Source organism: Camarhynchus parvulus, chromosome 20 (genome assembly GCF_901933205.1).
Source record: "Camarhynchus parvulus chromosome 20, STF_HiC, whole genome shotgun sequence".
NCBI classification, from domain to species: Eukaryota; Metazoa; Chordata; class Aves; order Passeriformes; family Thraupidae; genus Camarhynchus; species Camarhynchus parvulus.
Window position 1 is genome coordinate 710,229 of NC_044590.1, and position 19,164 is coordinate 729,392.

The window sequence follows — 19,164 nt, forward strand, 5'->3', positions numbered from 1 at the left end:
CTCGCGGCGGGGCGGGGCGGGCGCGCGCGCGGAGCTCTGTGGTGCACGGGCGGCGCTCCCGCGGCTCCGCAGCGCGGGCGGGCGTTATCGCCGCTCGGTGCAGCCCCGGGGCTCCGGGACACCGGGACACCAGCGCCATGGCGGGTGTGCCACACCCCTTACACTCCGGCCCAGCTTCCCCCAGCCCGCTCCCTTCCGGCATAATACGAAAAAAAAAGTTAAAAGAAATGGGAAGGAAATGAGTTCTGCTTCACTTCGCTTTGCACCACACGCTCAGAACACTGAGCCCCAAAAGAGCCTGTGAGAACAGCCAGAACAATCACGAAGCAAAACGTTCTGGAGACGCAAGGCAGCTCCAGCTCCGTGGCGCAGTGAGCCCTCCCAGCCTCAGCCCCGAGCGGGGACGGGAGCCATCGATTGTTCCTGGAAACCGCTGTAAATCACCAACGCTGCTCTGGCTGCTTTTATTTACCCAGGCACATCTCACTGCAGCCACGGCTGCACGGCTCGGCCGAAGGCAGCGGAAAGGAAAAGGAAAAGGAAAAGGAAAAGGAAAAGGAAAAGGAAAAGAAAGGAGGAAGAGGCAGGACAAAGCAGCAGGGACAGGTAGCGGGAAGGAAAGAGGAAAAGGCAGCAGGAGAAGCAGCCAGAGGGGCCGAGAGCCCAGCCTGGGCAGCACTGCAGAGCCCACCGCCCCAGCAGGATGGGGCTGCTTGGGGCGCACAAGATCCACTCACGGAGGGCAACCACTGCCCTGGCAAAAGCTGGAGGCCTGAGAGCAGGAGCCTGACCAGAGTCCTCCATGGAGGTGAGACTGAAATCAGAGCTTTTAAAAGCACTTAAAAGCATTATAAAATGCAGGCCATCCATCCCTGAGGAGTTACAGGAGTGCCTTATTCTGCTTCAGCTCTAATCTGTTCCTAATCAACTTAAGACAAATTTTCTTAAGCCAGATTTGCAGCTGTTAAGAAGGATCCACGCAGCCTTTTGCTCCAGAATTGCCATACTGATTTTGTGGGAGCATCCACGTCTCTGAAGGGGTGGAACAGGGACCTCAGGAGCCACAGCCACGTTGGGTGTGGGGTCACAGAGCCAGGGCTGCCCCAGGAGCCCAGCACAGCATCCACGTGGAAAATGCAGCTGGAGATTAAAACTCTGTCCCAGTTTCTCATAATTAAGTAAGATTAACAGATAAATAGTCCCAGCAGCCACCAGTATGAGTAGCTCAGATTTGTTTCCAGTAAGGCAGCAGCAATGCCTTAAACAGCACTTTGGAAGTACAAATTCTGATGAATTCTGCATCCCAAATCCATTTGTTCCATCCAGTGCACCACTGCAGCTCACTTGGCATTTAAACCTGTGGTGAAAAGAGCTCTCAGGGGAGCCAGTGCTTCAGGCTGAGCCCTGAACATCCACCCAGTTCTGTCCAGAGCTCTCCACAATCAACTGAAGGCAGTTTGGGACTCCTGCTGAAGTGGAAGAATTCTTCAATGTCAAAGCTGCACAGAGACCTGGTAGTGACTGGGGCAATGGGAACAGAACAGAGTTCCATGCAATGGCATTAGGTTCTCCAAGGGTCTGAACACTTAGATGAAATATTTTGTGACCAAGGTAGCAACTGTGTTTTTAATGTGCAGAACCCAGCCCAGAAGCTCCTGCCTTCAGCACTGCCACTGAAGGAGAGTTGCCAGGTCCCAGCTCATTCAGAATCCATCCACCACATCTGAAGGAGTGGAGATCAAGGTCAGTCTAAACCTATGATTCAAACCCATCTTACCCTGCTCTTCAGGAAGAGGCAGTTTGAATGTAACACAATTTACAGCTAGAGGAGGGAACATACCTTGATCATCACTAAACTTTCAGTCAGGCAAGAACTGAACAAGATCCAAATCACACTAACTTGATAAAGTGCCTGTTGGATGTTTTTAGAGAAACTTCTTCACCCTAATGCAGTTGGGGTAACTCCTTTGCATCCAGAGCAGAATGAATTACTTACACTTCTTGAAAGGTGCAGAAGTCTGGTCTAACATGGTGCCAGGCTCCTGAAACGCTGGCAGGTGATCACTCCAACCCAGACAAGCTGTGACAGGCTGCCAGGTGTCTCAGGTGTGGGACTGCACAGTGGGTGCGCAACCACTGATGCAGCTCTTGCACTAAGCGCTGCCAGTGCAGCAATGAAAAACAGCAACAAGACTTGAACGTGGTTAGTATTATCCAACTGCTTTGTTATAAATATATTATATACATTCAAACATCACATTAAAATATTATTCCATTACACCAGAAGAGATTAAGGCTTTATATTATTTACAGAAACAAGCAAGCACCTTAAAAAAAATAAAAAGAACAAAACACCAGTCATTGACATTTCCCTTCTACCATTACGAGTTTGATACCTTGAGCTCTTGAATACAGCTATTTGCAGTGTGCCCAATGCTAGAACTATTTCAAACATTTATTGTCAGGGTAGGAAACACTTAATAGAAGACTCAGCAGTGAGCACTCCACACGAACAGACACATGTGTTGTAGGGTGCCCTCCCTCTCCTCAGAGGCTCCTGAAGTTGAAGGCTTATGCAGAAACTGCTCAATTCCATGTGGAGAGTAGAACAATTTTGTTTTAAGGGAAACTGAAGACACTTGAGGATTGGTGGCCCCTGGAGGAGCGGGATTCTCTGGTCTGTTGCACATGACATCAATCAGGCTGAACATGATAGTGAAGACAGAGCTGAACGTGGATCGATCACCGAGTGCATTGAGCAGTCATGATTTATAGGCTTCCATTGCTCCCCCCACTGCTCCACACAGCACTCCAACACCCAGTGACAAAGCTGTCACCTCTCCCTGCAGGTCTTAGGCAACGAGCTGTTTGGGAAGTGCTCAGGAATGTTGATACAACACACGTTTCCTGCTCCCCCAGTGCCCCTGCAGTGCCTGTGGCGTGCCCGTACCTCGCGGATACAGCGACGAAGCAAGTTCTAAGGTGTAAGCAGACATGGCTACACAAAAAGGTGCTCAGTGAGAGTAATCATCTTCATTTCAAGTATTGTTTTAAGAATTAGTTCTTTTCATTGTAGTCTGTGTTAGCACTTTTTAGTTTGTGCTTTAGAGTCTGTTATTTCTTTGCAGGTCTTGAATTTGGCTGATGGCTTTATTTTCTTTTTTCTTTTAAAAACAACATTGGCAACAAGTTAAGGATTGCAGAAGGCTGGCAGAAGTTACTTGATTTTCTGAGCCCATTTCATATCATCTGCTCTTGGCTTCTCCCCAGTAAGTCCTTGGATGATGTTCTCCAAACATCTCCAAAATCTTATCTTCTCTAACGGATAATTCAGCCAACCTAAGGGATTGCAAAGGAGAAGGAGGATTAGTTTGTCATAGCATCCAAACTTCCGTGGTTTTTTTAATAAGAAAAAAAAGCAACCAGCCCAATAGTGCTAATAATGGTCAGGCTTAAACTCTCAGGACATAGTAGGACTTAAAAATAGCTCTTTGGGTGGCAAGATTTTTGCTACCATCTGTCAAGTCAGGCTTCTTAATTGTACCATGTTTCTACATGACATTCTGCTAATGAGAATTAGATTTTTTTTCTTGGCAGAGGTTTCAAAACCCACATGAACCGTTTGTCGACGCCAATGACAGAATGAAGAACCAGAGTGGTTAATTTCCAGCTGTCTGATTAACTTGATAACTTATTTAGGATTGTGCAACACTGGTGACTGAGCATTCCCACCTGTACAGATATAAATGGAAGCTAAAGCTTTCTGCAAACCTGTCCACTCCTCTGAGTCAGGATGAGTGGAAGCTGAAAATCCAGAAGCCTGGCTTTTAGAAATGAGCATTCCAGAGCAGCCGCAGACATTCTGCTCTTTTGAAGGAACAGCAGCTTTAGTGAACAAACCCCATTAGTGGCCTGAGCTCACCAAGACCCCAGGCAATCAGATCTCAGCACCACTGACTGCTCCCTCAGGCTCTGAGCTCCTGCAGCTGATCACAAACCTTCCCCCACACTCTCTCTGCAAACCCCAGCAGCAGCTCTCCCAGGAGCTCTGAGAGCATTAATGCCCACCCTGCAGGTGTGCCAGCCGTGCTGGGCAGGGGGCATACCCGTGGTGATGCAGAAGTAGGTCTCGTGGGGGGACACGTGGTGGATCCTGTGGTGCTTGCGGGGCAGGATGATGTGCCAGTCCTGCAGGAACACGACCCAGCGGGGGAGGCCAAAGTACGTGTGCGACCACTTGTGGATCTGGTTGGTCATGGTTATGAAGATGATGAGGGCAAAGACGTAGCACTCCCAGGGACAGGTCTCACACAGGGCCTCTGCAAAACACCACCAGCAGCTGTGGAGGGCACACTTCTGCCAGGACAGCCTCCTGCCCAGCCAGGGCTGCCTGCTGCTGCAGGAGCTGACAGAGGCCTCACCAAAGCTGCTCTGGCACAAGTGTCACACGAGCCAGTGAGCCATAAGCAATTCCCAAATGTCACAAGACAGGCTGGGAAGTGCCAGAATCTGTCAACACACCATAAACAGGAAGTCAAACTGAGTTTACCATCTATAAAATTAATTTGACCCTTTAGTTCTTGACTTCTGCTTTTCACATAAAGTACTTGTGCACAGAGATGAAGCATTGTTTTGTGTTACACACTTTGGAGCAATGAGTTTCCCCAGATGTTCACAGCTTGGTCCCTCTTATAAAAAAAGTATTTAGCATAACTTCTAATCTTCCTTGCACAACTCTCCAGCCCCAGATTCTCTGCTGAGCTCTCACTGTGCCACCTTTTGCCACCACACCTCAAAGAGAAGAAAGTTTCCCTCCCTCCTGCCAGGAGCACCATGCTTGCAGCAGCTATTTCTTGTCATATCACATCCATGGATTCCTCCAAAATTCACATGGACAAATGTTCATTCAATAGCAACAAGAACACTAAATCCACAGCAGTCAGAAGTAGCAGCTTACCCGGGGAAAAAGACACAAATTTGTATGCCATGTTAGCCAAGGGGACCAGTGTCATGAAGCAGTTGTCTCCATTGGTCTCTATGAAATCATGCCTGGTGATTGCTGTGGGGTCAATATGGTGTTCCCTAAAGGGTCTGATGAAAGCCTGGGAAAACAATTGGATAAACACAATACCACACTCAATAATGGTCTTGGAAAAGAAAAATATTACAAAAAAATAACCTCAACAAACTCTGTCATACACTCAAATCTGATGATTGAGTTGAGGAGAATTCCATAGTACAAAGAATGCAAACAGGATTCAAACATTTGTCATGAGGACACTTCAGATCATGTGATTTACATTTGCAAGGCAGTTCAGTTTCCCCACACAAATCCAAGTTTTCTCTGTTTTTCAGTTTTCTTCTTCTAAATTTTCACTTAGGACTTTTAGTATGTAATCTTAAAAACAAAGCATCAGCACCCTAACTTCACAGGCAAAATGAGCCTGTGAAATTCACTTGCTAAGCAGAATCAACCAAGGAAAAAAAAACCACTAAAAAATTAGGATTCAGCCTACCATATTTATGGGCTACAGATGCCAGCACTAACAGACTAAATGCAAATTAAGTGACTGGATGAAGCAGTGGAAGACAAACAGACTATACAGAAGTCACCTCCAGGAGCAGAAATCACATCTGAACACACAGAGCAATTGTTTTACTGTGTGGGGCACAGTTACTGATTTGCCTTTAACAATTCCAGCATGTCCAGCCTGTGCAAAGGTGTCCTGAGCTGCCTCAGCTCGTGGTTATTTAGTGCAGTCGCCAGCAGTAGGGTTTTTCAAAGTTATTTTAACTGTGGTCCAGAGATACAGGGGTTCAAGACTACTAAGTCTATTGAAGGTGAACAAAAAATCCAAACTCAACAGTTTTAATTCTGCTGTTGTAGTTTGTGTAACTCTGGATAATAACAAGGAATAGCCCACTTTTTATATAAATAATGATCCTTCTAATATTGCACTGTGAGGAGTAATTAATGGTAGCTATTAAGAAATTTAATTAAGAAAACAGACTGTTGCCTACTACAGAAGCCAGTGCACATTCCACTAAGCAGCTGGCACTTGTAGGTGCAGGTGTATAATACACATCAAATTAAATCTTCAGTCACCACCATTCCAATATCACTGTGCTACAACAGGGGCCCATAAAAGAGGGAACTGGGAAGATTCTTCCTGGAGCAGCCTCATGTTTCACAAATGTTTAGGAGTTCAGCTGCAGGGACAACTCTCCAAATCTGTGTTCCTGACTTTCTGAGCATGCACAGTGCCCAGCCAGGGTCCAACCCTTGTGCTGCCACAGGCTGTTCCCACAGAGCCTGCAGGGTCTGCAAACACTGGGATTGCAACACTGCCAGCCTCAGGCAGGTGACAGAAGGGAGCAGTGCCACCCCACACGTGTCCCCCAGGCCAGGTGCAAACACAGCCCTGCCCAGCAGAGCCCAGGCTGCGCCCTGGGCTGGGTGAGGCACAGAGCCCAGCTCCGCTGGGAGCACTGGCACTGCTGCAAAAGGCACTTCAGAGCTTCCTCGAGCTTAAGGAACAATCACAAACCTTTCCAACGATGGGGAGCTCCACAGATCCCCAGGTGTCTGCTCCCCAGTGGAACAGTCCTGAGAGGAAGTCGGCTGTAATAACTCCTGCAACTGGAATGAGAGAGAGACACAGTCAAACAAACACAGCATTTTACTGACTCAGTCACATCTATACTTATTTCAGAAGTTTACTTGTTCATCTGCCTCTAACTGAGATATTTACAACCCCGTGAGATCTACCCAGTCTGAATAAACATACGGCCAGGCAACTAGGAAAAAGAGTTAGCAAGACACCATTTGGACAGCAGCAATCTTCATTAAATCTGTATTTGTGTTTAGCCCATCTCCTACAGAACAGAAATACCTCCCCTAGTGGGTACCTTTTGCTTAGCTGACCCCTTACCTCTGCAGTCCTTCCCCTCACCTTTCATTTTCAGAAAGGGAGAAGAAATAAAAAAGCTCTTCTCCTATTATAAATCAGCCCCTGCTGTTGAATCCATTGTCCAGTTGGCCCAAACTCTTAAATGCAGCAGGAGACTCTTCATTCTTTATCTACCCCTTATTACACTGAAGACAGCTTATTTTCTAAGCAGTAGATTCTGTGCATTTGTTCTTGTTTCAGACCACACACGCAGGCTACAGCAAGGGCGGGTGGGACACAATAGCGTTTAGATCTGCTCCCAGCAGCTGAAAGGGCAAGCAGCCTGGGTTCAGGGGAAGATGTCCAAACAACACTTCTCTTTGCAAGACTCAAATGCCATTCTCGCTGAGGTAATGCCCCCATTAGCCTGCCTTGCCTCCAGCTGCTGCATCATCCCAGCGACATAACTGCAGGAACAGCAACGCAAATTGAGGCAAAATACTGACAGCTCAATAGATGCTCCTCGTGTTGCTTGGATGTCAGCTGGTAAAGGGAAGAATGGAGAGTGCCTGGAGCAGTGCATTATACTAAAGCAATTGGGATAAAACCTAACTACCAGCAATCTTGTTCCAGCTGTGCTGCAGCAGGGTGTGCTCTCTCCTCTGCGCTCCTCTGTGGAGGGTGAGTCACAATGAAAGAGCAAGAGCTGCGCTGATGTTCCACAGAACCAGCGTGGTTTTGTCCTGTCCCCCGGCTCAGAGGGCACATCCCACTGATGAGCTGGGCTCAGCACCCTCACACACCCAGCACTGCCTTCACTGAGCATGGCAGGACCAAGGCACAGGAGCTCAGCTGCTGCCCAGAGGTGGCAGACGGTCTCGATGCTCTGTCATCGAGGCTGGGAGGGAGAGAGGAGACTGACAGCCCTGAGCACGGGTGAAATGTTAACCACACAGTCAGGAAAAGCAAGATAACCCCAGCTCAGGTGTAGAACTGCAAATGATAGATTCACCACTCCCCAGAAGCCAGCTCAGTGCAGCATCAGGGAACTCCTGACCCACACACATTGGCTGTCCCTCAGCTCACTGAGAGAGGGGCGAGGATGGGCCCATCCAGGGGTTATCCCTGAGGAGGAGGTGATGCTCAGAGCACATGAGCTGCAGGATTTGCTCAGAACACTGGGATTTTTTGGTTTGTAAGTAGACTGCAGAATAAGGAGGAAGGAAGGCAGCCCAGGACACAGAGAACCCAAAGGTGCACAAATGGACTCCAGCCAGTATCCAAGCAAACGCTCCACTGCCACACACATTTGCTGGAAATGCTGATGTGTCCCATTTCCCCACACCTGTGATCCTCTGTGTGGGCACCTCCCAGGCACAGTGGGGCCCTCAAACACCAGGTGCCTCTCCCCAGAGCAGGACACGTGGCTGCACAAGCCACTGCCCCAAACACACATGGACACAGGGCAGCTCTGTCCTGCTTGTGTCCGGCTCAGGAACCAGGGAATGTGCAGGGTTTGTGACTCAGGAAAGGACCCTCTCCATCTCTTCAGTGCTTCAGTCAAAGTGAGAGACAATCCGCAAGCTCTGCTCTTGTGGGTGACTCTCAAACCACTTCCCGTGGCCAGGCTGCTCCCAGGCCCACAGAAGGAGGAGGCCCCACAAGAGCTTCGAGACACAAAACTGCTGGGCACGTTTACCATTAAAAGCTGTACTTCACCAAAACTGTATGAGCCCAGCCTAAGCTCAGCTTTGTGCAGATAGAGTGATCAAACTGTAACCTGGAAGTCTTACACCAAAGTATACAAAGTTTCATATTCGCTGTAAAAATTCAGTTAGAGGCTCTGGAGAGGAAGAAAGCAGGATACGATGTTATTAAATAACTTGATGCTATTGTGCAACATCACCGGGAAGCACAGCCGTGTTTAATCAGCGGCTGTATGAACTGGTTGAACAGCATTAAATGGTCTGCATGGTTAACTTCACACAGAAAAGAATCTTGTTGGCTAAATATCAATATGCCAAAGTACCAGTTGTTTGTCACTTATGAAAATAAAATGCCTTAGTCACCTGGAGTTCCCATTGAGTGACTTTCAGTACAGAGAATGCAGGGGTTTGATATTATGGCAAGTTACGAGGCTAAGATTATAATCCCTGGACATTTCAATAAATTTAAACTGCAGCAGCTTGAAAGAGAAAAAAGGAGAGTTCATAAATTTGGCTAATAAAGCTGAGGCACTTTCAGTCAGAGCTGGACCTGAGAGTGGCCACAAGTGGCATCCTTGGAGCTGTGAGGCAGCAGGACGGGGACACCTGAGCCACGTGCCCAGCACTCACTTCAGCCAGCACTGATGTCTCCGGAGTGTTTTTTGTCCAAGGCATGCCACAGCTTTCGTGTGTTACACGCTCATGTCTGGCTCTGCAACGCAGCTGACCAAGGGCAGCCCTGCGGAGCTGCTGGAGCTTGAAACAAAGAGGTTCTGGGCCTTGACGAGATCCACTTTGTATTCTGAAACTGCACTGAGTGATTTCTTCCTGTGTGCTCTCTCTGGCTAACCCATAACGTCTGCAAAACTGAAACATGTACCTCAAGTGAGTTAAAAAAATCAGCTCCCCATCTTTCAAGAGAGCAGTAATTATTAATTGTAACTTGTATCATGTCACAAGATGTTCCAAAAGATATCTGCTCTGTGTGGGGTAGTTCCTAGGAATATAAACAGGTTACAACACAAAGTTAACTCTTCTTTTTTTGTAAGACTGCAATCAACAGTGCCTGTCATGAACCAATGTGGCTGCAGATAACAGTCACATGCCTGAAACAAGTCAACCAACTTGGAAAAAAGGGGCTTAAAACTCTATACAAAAATAGGAGGAAGGAGAGGAAAATGAAAACCAAGATTCATGCTGTAACTTGCCAAACTTTTTATCTAGATGTTATTAATATATGAACTCTATAGTCAGCTCATGTATATTGAATATGCTGGACACCACAAGCTCACCTGAAGGTATGAGGACTTTCAAGCCTGATATTACATGTTTTGGTGAGGCTTTTCTGCTTGCCACACAATAATTCCTTTGCCAGTCTTGTCCCTGGCACTACCAACCTTCAACTACAGTGGCAGAGGCTGCCCTGGCTCTGTGGCACTGCTGGGATGTTGTCCTGCTGCAGTGGGAAACACGGGGATGTTCAAGCCCCCTCACAGCCCCATCCCCAGCCAGGCTGCCTGACCTAACTGGGTGTTTATGTGCATGCAAATAAAACACCAAACTCAGACCTGCAGAAAGGAACAGCTCCATGGCTGCCCAGCAGCTGAGGATATCCAGAGCAGGGCATGACTGGAGTGAACACAAGCCACAGCAGAAACCCATCCACTGCCCACTGTTTTTCCTTTTTTTCTCACGGTGAGGAGGGAAGGAAATTGTCTCATCTCTGCTAAACCAGCCTGGAAGGCAAGCGAGTCCCGTGGCTCTTCCTGTGCAGCACGCTCATCTTTAGTCAGCAGGACATGACACAGCCTGAGCTGCTCTGAGGCGAGGCCACCGAGGTGTCCCCTCAGTGCTGCCCTCCCCTGCAGGCCCTGAGTGACTCAGCAGGGCCAGGGCACCTGCGTGCCACCCGCATGCCGCCTTGCCACAGCGCTCGGGAGGGACACTCTGGGGAGGGACACTCGGGGAGGGACCCCCGGGGAGGGAGGGCTGCCCCACTGCCAGCCACAGCAGGGGCAGATCTCTCCTGTCCCAGGAATCTCCAGGTTAAGGCATTTACAGTATTGCTCATGTTACAATTCCATGTGCCTCTAAAGGCACAAAGAAAGAGGCTGTGACACGGCCTTTAATGACACACACAGGGTTTAGGCTCAGTGCAGTGATGCAGAGTGTTCAAAGTGCTTCATTTCCTAAAGGAAAGCATGGATTTACACAAGAGCACACAGAGGGTCCCTGTGCAGTGAACAGGTCTGTGCAGCAGAACAGATCCAGCCCATTGGAACAGACCGACAAAGACCTGGCAGGAACTGGCTCTAGAGCTCTGTCTTTATTAGCAGAATGTTTGTTTTATGACTTCAGCTCAAGGTCAATATTCCAAAGAAGCCTGAGGGAAGCTGTCAATGGATCACACCTCACCCTGAGGGTGACTCAGGATCCCCAACTGTGCCCGTGGAGCTCCTCACGTATTTAGGAATCAGGACTTTTATGGATATGACTTGCACAATATGCAATAAAACCTAATACTCAGTGTGAATTACAGACATCATTCACACTTCACCTGGAGAAATAATGTATTGAAGGCAGCAAAACAAGATAGCCTGAAGCGCTTACTATTTTATGGCACTCATTTTTGTACACACTATCAGTTATTTCCACACCACTTTATTTACACAGAATCCAGATTCTGCTACTTTAATCATTCACTACTACTTAAATAATACTATCAGTGAATTGGCTGCTTTATCAGTTAAACTGGTAACCAGGATATCAGAGAACTCCAGCTTTTATCAACATTAACTTTGAGATGAAAGCCAGCTGCAAACAGATTGCACCACAGGTGACCCATCATTGCTGATTCCCTTGTCTGGCTCTGCCCTCATCCCTAAGCAGCAGTTCCCATTCCCGTGCCACGTTCTCTCCATTCCTCCCAGCACCTCCACCTCATCAGCTGAGAGCAGGCAACACTGAATTAGGCCAAGAGAGCTCTGTGACTCCCAGCGAGGACACTGCTGCCCTCAGCCCCAAGAGCCTCTCCACAGACACCAGGAATCCCCAGTCCCAGCTTTGGCAGGAATTCAGAGCTTCTGCTATGTACCACTGCTTGAACCCAGTGCAGTGTTTGGGTGGGGTTTGTTTGTTTAGTTTGAACTCATTAGCAATGCCCAGCACTGATGATGAACAAGTACCATTCTCTTCTAAAACACACACCCCACACAGGTTATAGGAAAGTTATTTTTTTCTGAACATTCTATCAGAATCCTTCACTGGTCCTTCCTCTCCTCCACAGAAGAGGTGGAATCAACTTTTCTTATACTCCTGGAAAAAGTCATCATTCAGGATAATAAAGGCCAAACATCACATCCTGACATGAAAGCACAATTCTCCAAAATTCTTGTGTTCAGTCTGCAGTCTCCAGAAACGAAGCCAGTTTGATGCCTCAAGCACCTTTTATGACATTTCCCTTGAGCTTTTGCTTTCTGGAAAGTTCTTGTGAATATTTTTGTCGAGCAATGTATTTTGCTCCCAACTCTGACCATTTTGACAGCTCTTTTCCTTCCCAATAGTCCTTACTCTTGCAGTGACTACACAAGAACACCAAACTTACTCAGCTACATCAAAACTTCCCCTCTGAGAGGCTGAGAAGCCAGTGAAACGTGAAGACAAAGCAGTAACACATATTGCAGAGGGCCTCAGTTTCAGAGGCTCAGACACAGATGTCCCTTTCCCTTTCCAATCGCAAGTCAAGCCTGAAGGATCCCACATCACAGGAGTCTTGCCTCGAGCAGCAGCAAACAGCTCCTACTTACATATCCCAACGAGGACCGAGGGCGTGTGCTCCAGCCGCAGGTACAAGAGGAGATTGTAAAAATTGAAGCAGATCAGAGAGAAGCATAAGATGACAGAGATCCATTCTTGTAGTCTCTTTCCTGTTGGAAAGAACAAGGGAGAAAGCATGTTTTACTTTTATCTGAGAGGACAATGTGAAGCCCGAAATAACAGAGACAGACCATTCCACTGCCTGGATGACTTGCTCCATTTGTCTGACGGGGAACTGAAACAGAAACTTATTTATCCATGGGAGGTGCACACATTTTCTTAAATGACATTCCTCTTCCCCGAGCCACTACTACCCTCTTCCCTCTGCCCTTGTCCAATTAACAGGGCCAAATCAGACACCATCTCACACTGTCCTAGTTTCCTTCTCCCTGAGATTGCTGGCATAAAGTTCCTCCATGCCACATCTTTTCTCAATTTGCATTTCATCCAATATTCAGTGTTGCTGGAAGGGCTGATTCTGGGAACAAATTTCTGGCCTCAAACATATTTAAATCACCTTGTGATCTGTAATATTTACAAGCTCTGAGATTTTGAATAAAGCTGTTGTACTAACAGGAAAAAGCACTGTTCTCACCATTCTGCATTTTGGTGGCCTTGGAATGGCTTGTCTAACGTCACAAGCATTCCCCTGAAGCGTCTCCCTGAACTGCTGTCTTGTCTGTGCCTTCCTGCTCCCAGGCAAACGCTGGCAACTCCCAGAAACTCTGAGCTGACAAGGGACAGAACAAGAAAAGAGAAAGAACTGGCACAAACTCTCTCCTGCACCTTGCTGTACCACTTTGTACCTCTATGAAAAAATCATTTACTGCCTATAAAAAGGGAACAGGCACATCAGAGCACGGTAACACTTGCACTATCAGGTTAGCACAGAAGGCTGCCCTGCTCTTCACTGCTGCATCCCCACGAGGCACCGAGGCAGAGCCCAGGGAACACTCAGGGTGAAACCTGCAGGATTAGGGCACAGAAACAGACCTTTAATACCCAAGGCCAAGAAGATCTGAGCTGTCACCAGAAGGGCCTGGGCTGCAGGCAGCTCTTAATGCCCCCAGGAGCTGCCAGGCCAGTGCCTGCTTGTTCTGGGGGTCAGCCAGCACAGCCTCCTCTCGCCCAGGGCTCCCTGGAGCCTCACCCCACAGCCCCTTCCCCAGTGCCTCAGGCAAAGCAGAGCAAGGAAGGCTCAGGGAGGGCTCCAGAAAGGGGCACATTCTCCCCCAGGAGCAGAGGCACACTCAGGCCTGGCATGTGCTCAGCTTCTGTCCTACTCCTCCTCTCTGCTGACCTAATGCCTGATCAAATTTCTCCTCCTAAATGCTAAATCAAGTCCTCCTTCTCACTGTACCACGCAATGAGCAGGGAAAGGAGGAACATAAATGCAGGATCAGTCTTATCTCCAACGTGCCTACAAGGCAATATTTGAAAGTGTGAACAAAGACTTTGGCAGGTCAGTTTTAGACGTTCTAGAAGGGCCATGGGTATATAAATTAACACTGTCTGCAGTAGCAGAGGAGAGAATAGTAAAATTAAATTAAGACACAAGAACAGCCATATTTGACAGCAGCATCAGGTCACAATGTGGGTGATTCTATAAAGAGGTCCCTGGAGTAATGAAAGTAAGAGTTAATTAACACTCGCTTCCTTCATAAGAAAACCACACCCTGATTAGAGGAGCTAAGTGGGTAGATCCTCGTGGAACAATTAGCTGAGTGCTGGAAAGGAGGCTGGCAAGTCCCCCGAGCTCAGTGTGTGCAAACGCCTCTGTAGTCTGAACACAGGGATCCGGCATGGCTGTCGAGATATCCAGGTTCAAAAAGGCAGCCTCAGCTCTGCACTGGGAAGGCAAATCAAGGAACTGAGTCAGCGCTGATAACTTGTGTTTAAAGGGCACTCAAACCCCAAAGCCTGTGAAGGAATGAACTGCCAAAGCCACAAAGTATGTGCTTCAAGAAACCAGGGAAATATTCCAGTCATGTTCACTCTGCACAATTCAACGCAAGCCCCATTCTTATGAATTCAGAATTTGAACATGATACGCTTCCACCATAATACATATTCTGGCATTGCTTATGTAAATTATTTATGTAATTCCAGAAGAAACCTGCATATCTAATACACCCTCAGCTCCCTGATATATCACTGTACATGTGCTACAGCCAGCGAGAAGGGCAGCAAGCTCTTCGGGGAGGGAAATCTTTTCCTTATAAGCCAGAGCAGTGGTTAAGTCAGTGAGTGCTTTTGTGTAAAGCACAGGAATCAGTCCCAGTGGCTGAAAGGTGTCATAAAGGACCTGCTCCTGGGGAGCAAAAGAAACCGAAACAGGCAGACTTGCCCCAGTCACACAAACGAACAAAGGCCTTGGACTTCTTATCATCACTTGGCTCGGTGTGAGTAAGATCACCTACTTGTGCAGGAATTGCCTTGGATGTGCAAGCTGGGCTCAGCTGATCTGCTGGAAACCACAAGACACTGAAAACACACCTTCCCTTCCCTAATTCTTCACCAGAGAATGGATTCTCTAGGAATGGCAGGAATACCCAGCACTGCTCACACTGAGCAGTGAGCTAAAAACAAATTATGTTGGTTTTTTTTACAAGGAGTTTGCAATTATTTCCACAGCGCAGCCAAACAGCCATTTACTGAGCACCCAAACGCCCACTAAAGCTTGATGAGGAGTTCCAAGGTGCAGGAAGAGCGGAGCAGGGACTGAAGCATCCCTGTGCGGTGCCAGGCCCGCAGGGCTCGCCGCAGCTCCCCGCGCAATGTTCCGAGGGCAGAGCTGCTGCTCTCACCTCGTGCTGGGCCACAGCTGCCCACCTGCGCTCGAGGGGAAGGTTCGCTTTTGGCCGCCGGCTCCAGAGGGCAGAACGCCCCTCGCGGGCACTTTGTGGCCGCAAGCGCTGCCGCCCGCACCGGGCCCGTGCCGCAGCCCCGCTCCGAGCCCAGGGCCGCCCGACCCGGCCCTTCCCGCTCTTCCGGGGCGCCCGGAGCCGGCCACGGGAGAACCGGGCCCGGCGAGAACGGGGCTCGAGGGGAACGGGTCCTGGGCGAGCCGCCGCGAGCACCCGGCCCGAGGGCCCCGCCCGTCCGCGCCGCCTCACCTGGCGAGTAGAGCTCGGCCAGCTCGCGGGCCCCGGCGTGCTGGGCGCCCCAGCGCCGCCCGCCGCCCTCGGGCTCCTCGGCGGGCTCGTCCCGCGGCGCGGCCGCCCCCGGGCCGCTCTCGGCCATGTCCGGCCGGGATGGGCGCGCAGGGCCCGCGGACCCGCCCGGCAGCGACGGGAACGGGCCGCGCTGCGGCGGGGGGCGGGCGCGCCGGGCCCCGCCCCTGAGCCTCCCGCCAATCGCCGGCGCCGCCGCGCGCCCGCCCGGCCAATGGGCAGCGCCGCCCGGCGCGCAGCAGCCAATGGCGCGGCGGCACGGCCGGCGGCGCAGTGCGGGGCGGGGGAGGCCGGGCCGGGCCGGGCGCGGGGCCGGGGAGGGACCGGGGAGGGACCGGGGAGGAGCCGGGGCGGGACCGGGCGGGACCGGGCGGGGGCAGGGCAGGGTGGGGCGGCGGGCGCGGCCCGGTCCAGTCCGCGATGGGGGCGGAAGCGGGCCCAGGGCGGGGCCGGGCGGTCCCGGGTGGTCCCGTTCGCACCGCCCCCTCCGCCCCGTGCCTCGCGCGCCCTCTGCCGGCGCGGGGCGGTGTTCCCGCGGCAGCGCCCGCGCGTGCCCGTGCCCCGCCACAGCGGCGGCAATGCGGCCACGGTCGCTGCCTTGGGGCTCTGCCCGTGCCCCGCCACAGCGGCGGCAATGAGGCCACGGTCGGTGCCTTGGGGCTCTGCCCGTGCCCCGCCACAACGGCGGCAATGAGGCCACGGTCGGTGCCGTGGTGGCCCTGCCCGCTCCCCCGGCCTGCTGGGCGAAGGCACACGCCGTGCTCCCGGTGCTGGGAAGCGGGAATGGTGACAGCTCGCTGCTCCCGGGGCCCCTGTTGACCGGGGTGCCGGGACATCCCCGGCGGCTCCGCGGCCACACGTGCCCGTACGAATGTGTGAGTGAGAGGAGGATGTGAGCGGCTGTGGTTGAGGCACGTTCCCGGGATCCCAGGTCCCCTCCAAGGTGTGTTGGTGATCTTGGTTTGTCGAGGCCGAAGGGCTGTCGGGAGGAACAAGCACCGGCACGTTGCTACCGAAGTTGGGCTGTGCATGGGCTATCAAACGTCCTTGGAAAATGGCTCAGGATCGGCGGGACCAGAGCCGCACCTGTCCGTACGACGGCACGGCACGGCACGGCACGGCACGGCACGGCACGGCACGGCACGGCACGGCACGGCACGGCACGGCACGGCACGGCACGGCCCCGCCCGCTAGGTGGCGCTCCAAGCCTGCTGCCGGGCGCGGAGTGGGGCTCGAGATCGGGACCGGGATGGGGATCGGGGAGGGGCGGGGATCGGGATCGGGATGTGGCCCGCGGCGGGGCTCGGGGGTCCCCTTGCCGGGGCAGCGTCGCTCGGTCTCCGCGCCCCGGACACGGCCCTGCTGCGCCTCAGCCCCGCCGGGCCCGGACGGACCCGGACGGGACACGGGAAAGCTCGCACGGCTGAGCGGAGCCCGCTGGCCCGGAGCCATCCCCGGACAGCGGCGTTTATCCCGTTACACACTGAACTCCTTCCCCGACCCCGCGCCGGGGAGGCGGGAGCGGCACTGGTGCCACAGGTGCCACTGGTGCCACCCGACCCCGTCCCGGCCGCGTCCCCCGGCTGAGCGCAGCCCCCGCGGGCGCTCGGCCCCGCACCTGCCCGCTCCGCCGGGCCGCCCGAGCCCCGGGGCACCGGGGAGCAGGAACTGGCTGCGGTTCCTCGCCGGACTCTCTCTGGCATGGGAAAGTGTCAGTGGGTGGCAGAGCTGGAGCAGCCACTCCCACGGCTCCCGTCCAAAGCCGAAATGCAAAGGTGGGCAGATGACAGGGGCCGAGGAGCGCGGCGTGTGGAGGACAGAACACCGCGGTTACCCCACCTGGCAGCCCATCCACACCGCCAGCTGCCAGGTGACACAGACCGGCCCCGGGGCTGTTCCAGTGCCAGCACTCACGAACAACAAGCCCGAACCGATTCCCTGGCAGCCCCACTTTCCCTGTGGTGCTCGACACAGGGTGAGAGCAGATGGAAAACAAGTATTTGTACAGTCTAGAGCACAGACTTCTAATGCTTTCAATAAAGAAAAAAAATCCTATTTCTTCAGCTAAGCCCCTTCTCCTGTCACCCCCTCTCAGACTTCCCTTGTTTTATGTTGTCCCTTGCCGTACACCCCATGGAGTTCAAGCTGTCTGTCCCACAGCCTCAGGACCTCGGAAGAGTTCTCTTTTAGAAATTTCCTAAGTGAATTACCACGTTCTGTTACTAGGAACTTCTGACACTTCACAGGGTACCCCGGAAGGATAGAATTCATCTTCCCATGATAGATCTTTTGAAAGCTTGGATACATTAGAGGTCACAATTGCATGATCTGTAACAAATTCATCAAAGCAGGAGGCTGCAATTACCCAGGAAATGTCAGGCAACTACAGAGAACTTTTGGACAGCTCGTGGACAGCAACTTCTCTGCCATTTTTATGGAGCACAAGGAAATGGGCTACTCGTAAAACACAGAGTCACCTCTCACTGTCCCTGCTCAGACTGACACTCACATCCTTCCAGCCAGCCAGCCCCAGCAGGGCCTTTCTCTGCCATGCATGATGGACACTGTGGCTTGTGCTTTGTCACCGTTCCCTTCCATGGGCCTTTGTGTGCTCTGACTCTTCCTCCTCCCTTTGTTTCTCAGAGCCACAGAGTGGGTGCTCTGACCTCAGATTTGCTCTGGAAAATTTTCCGTCGGGTCGGGGAGGGAATTTGGCCGATGTTGTCCCACCGGTGTCAGTCTCCAGGTGTCGTCTCCGCGCGGCCAGTAGGGCAAAGAGCGGCGAGGAGATAAAGGGGATTGAGCAACGCAGCGCTGAAAGGCCAGGCCTGCTGGGTCAGAGGTGAGCAGAAAATCAGCAGAAGACCAACAAAAACCACGTCCCAGCCCATCACGGTGTCACACGGGAGCGGGGTGAGGGAGGGCTCGGGGGGAGGACTCTGCTCTGGAACAAAGGCAGCGAAGGAGGCCAGGAGACACAGCCTGCAGCCACCCCTGGGACTGCCAGCACAGCCTCCCACTGCGGGGCACATGTGGCAATCCCTTCTTGTGCTAAAATGAAGCCAAGTCTGAGCCTGGTCTGAGCTGGGGCAGGCAGAAGGACAGCCAGCCTCTCTCGAGCTGACACATTGTCCCTGTCTGACATTTAGTAAGGGCTGTTGTTTCACAGCAGAGAACAGCAAGTGGAGAGCCATGGTTCCAAACCTGTGCTCTGCCAGGTACAGCTGGTGAGTTGCTGTTGGCATATGGCATGCAGCTGAATAAAGAGAGACCTGGGGCTAGGGAGAAGGGAAAAAAAAGAGCTCAACATGCTCAGAAATAAATTTCAATGTTACTTCTCTATTTTATAGCCTTCATTGCAACATTGCTCTACTTAGGTCAGTGTTTTAGGCAAGGTCCTGTCCTACCCCCAGAGCCCTTCTGTGCTTGCTGGCAGGGACTCTGCTCTGGGATCCCTCCTGTTCTCCTCCAGCCACCTCCAACACCGCCCGCAGCACCCCAGGCACTGCTGGCACTGCCTTCCTGCCCTGCTGCCCCTGCTCTGCCCCTCTGCTGCTCCACACCGCAGCTCTGATCTTA

General features: G+C 51.8%; 1 protein-coding gene across 1 annotated transcript; it reads right to left on the reverse strand.

Annotated features, from left to right (window-relative positions):
- Window positions 1–2,204: 2,204 nt before the first annotated feature.
- LOC115911907 (transmembrane protein 189-like) lies at window positions 2,205–15,747 on the reverse strand. The gene is made up of 6 exons (XM_030963180.1): window positions 15,529–15,747; window positions 12,403–12,522; window positions 6,549–6,640; window positions 4,958–5,102; window positions 4,107–4,319; window positions 2,205–3,339 (listed from the first exon to the last, which is right to left on the reverse strand). The coding sequence occupies exons 1-6, from the start codon at window positions 15,653–15,655 to the stop codon at window positions 3,218–3,220; spliced, it is 819 nt and encodes a 272-aa protein (XP_030819040.1). The 5' UTR covers window positions 15,656–15,747; the 3' UTR covers window positions 2,205–3,217.
- Between the last annotated feature and the right edge of the window lie 3,417 nt (window positions 15,748–19,164).